The sequence below is a fragment of the Austrofundulus limnaeus genome, unplaced genomic scaffold, assembly GCF_001266775.1.
Source record: "Austrofundulus limnaeus strain Quisiro unplaced genomic scaffold, Austrofundulus_limnaeus-1.0 Scaffold29, whole genome shotgun sequence".
Classification (NCBI taxonomy): domain Eukaryota; kingdom Metazoa; phylum Chordata; class Actinopteri; order Cyprinodontiformes; family Rivulidae; genus Austrofundulus; species Austrofundulus limnaeus.
The window spans coordinates 2,421,025-2,422,766 of NW_013952431.1; the positions used below are offsets into that span (position 1 = coordinate 2,421,025).

General features: G+C 54.0%; 1 protein-coding gene across 3 annotated transcripts in view; it reads left to right on the forward strand.

The window, feature by feature from the left end:
• Positions 1 to 75: 75 nt before the first annotated feature.
• LOC106515495 (cGMP-inhibited 3',5'-cyclic phosphodiesterase A) overlaps positions 76 to 1,742 on the forward strand; it is a 55,867-nt gene continuing 54,200 nt past the window's right edge. Inside the window, exon 1 of one of the 3 annotated variants that reach the window (XM_014005326.1) lies at positions 76 to 1,144. In XM_014005326.1, coding sequence (XP_013860780.1) covers positions 1,073 to 1,144 — 72 coding nt within the window. In that variant the 5' untranslated portion in view covers positions 76 to 1,072. The remainder of the gene's footprint in view (positions 1,145 to 1,742) is intronic. The other 2 variants (XM_014005325.1, XM_014005327.1) reach the window with 2 other exon arrangements.

The following is a 1,742-nucleotide window of genomic DNA, read 5'->3' on the forward strand; positions in this document are numbered from 1 at the left end:
GGAGAGAGAGAGAGAGAGAGAGAGAGAGAGAGAGAGAGAGAGAGAGAGAGAGAGACCTACATGTGTGAAACAACCAAAGTGATGGTTACTTTTTTTCTTTGCTTTTATTTATTTTTCGACAACTTATTGCCAAGTTCAACAAAGAGTAAAGTTGCCAAACTTGCAGCATCACAGACCAGTGCGTGCACAGACTGATCACATGTCTTATCATGGAAATAACAGGGACACACAGGAACTAAACCTGTTTTTATTTCCCTGGGACATAAAGCCCAGTGCCCTGAGTGATAAGCACCATGGCCTGGGAGGCACACGGCGGCAAGAGGGGCTCATGATGAGAAACCTCCCCGGGCAGCGTCGGAGCGCAGCGGCTACGTGAGGACATGAGTGCCCCCAGCTGCACCGGGACGAGCCGAGCCAGTCGTGGCTCAGCCTCGCCGTGACATGGACATACCCGAGAGTGTCCTCTGCTCTCTGCGCTGCCGCGGTGCTCCTGCTCCTCACACTGGTGGAGTGGGATGCGGGCGGAACTAGTGTCTGCGGCTCTGCTTTTCACTGCGCCGTGGAGTTGCTCTCCGCTGCGTGTCACTGCGTCTCCTCTGTTTTCACCCTCCTATGTGCCTTCTTCTGGCTCTGGCTCGTTCTGATCCGCTGCGGGCTCTTCCTCCTCGCGGTGTGCCACTTCGGCGAGGCGGCGGCGCAGTCGCTCCTGCTGCGCGGCGCGGAGGAGGAGCTGTCGTCCCCCCGCCGCCACCCTGCTCGTCCTCGGCTGCCTGGGCAGCGGGGCTCTGCTGGTCGTCCGGCCGGGACAGGGAGTGTCCGCGCTCGTCTCCGTTAGCGTCATCCGGGCCGCGTCCCTGCTGTCTCTGAGCAGAGTCCGGCCCGGCTGGAGACCCTACCTGGCCTACCTGCTGGGGCTGCTGGGGGGGTTCTGCTTGCGAGGTATGCTGACCGGCTTCTGCCGGCCTCGGGGACCAGCGGGACGGGGTGCTGTGGCTCTGTGACCGGGGCGAAGGAGGAGGACATCCCTGTCTTCAAAAGGAGACGGAGGTCCAGCTCCGCAGCGGCCTCGGAGATGATGGCTCACAGTCAGAGCAACAGCAAGTCCCACCGCCGGACTTCGCTGCCCTGCATTCCGCGGGACCAGGTAGGACAACTTCACACATCTGCAGCAGATGTGGGTGTTTGTGTTTGGGACCTCTGGGAAACTGGAGGCGTTTGCTTTTCTCTTTCTCTGATGGCATGTGGAGCTTTGGAACAACAACAGATCTGACTCTTTATCATGAGGAGGATGATGGTGATGATGATGATGATGATGGCTGTTTGCTCCATATAGGCCATCATCTGGGCGTATCTTTTGTGATTTATCCTCGTGTTTTTTTATTTAAATTTTTTTCATTTTTTATTTTTATTTTTTATTTTTTTGGTTCTCCATCCTCAGTTTGAAACACAGCTTACATTTAACCTCTGCAGGTCGTTTTTGCTGTCATCAGTGTGTTGTGTGTTGTGTTTGTGACGCTGATAAGTGAATGGATGGTGCATTTAGTCAGGCCAAGTTTCCGAGTGCCTGTGATGAAGTGTCTGCGCGCGCGTGTGTGTATACATAGGTGTGAAGTCACATCTAAATATTTTTGAAACACTCTGCTTATCCTGGCAGTAGGACAGTAGTGTGTTAGACACAGATTTCATAGACCCTATGGTGCATGCTTTTACTGTAGCTTCCATATCAGTGGAAAGATATATAT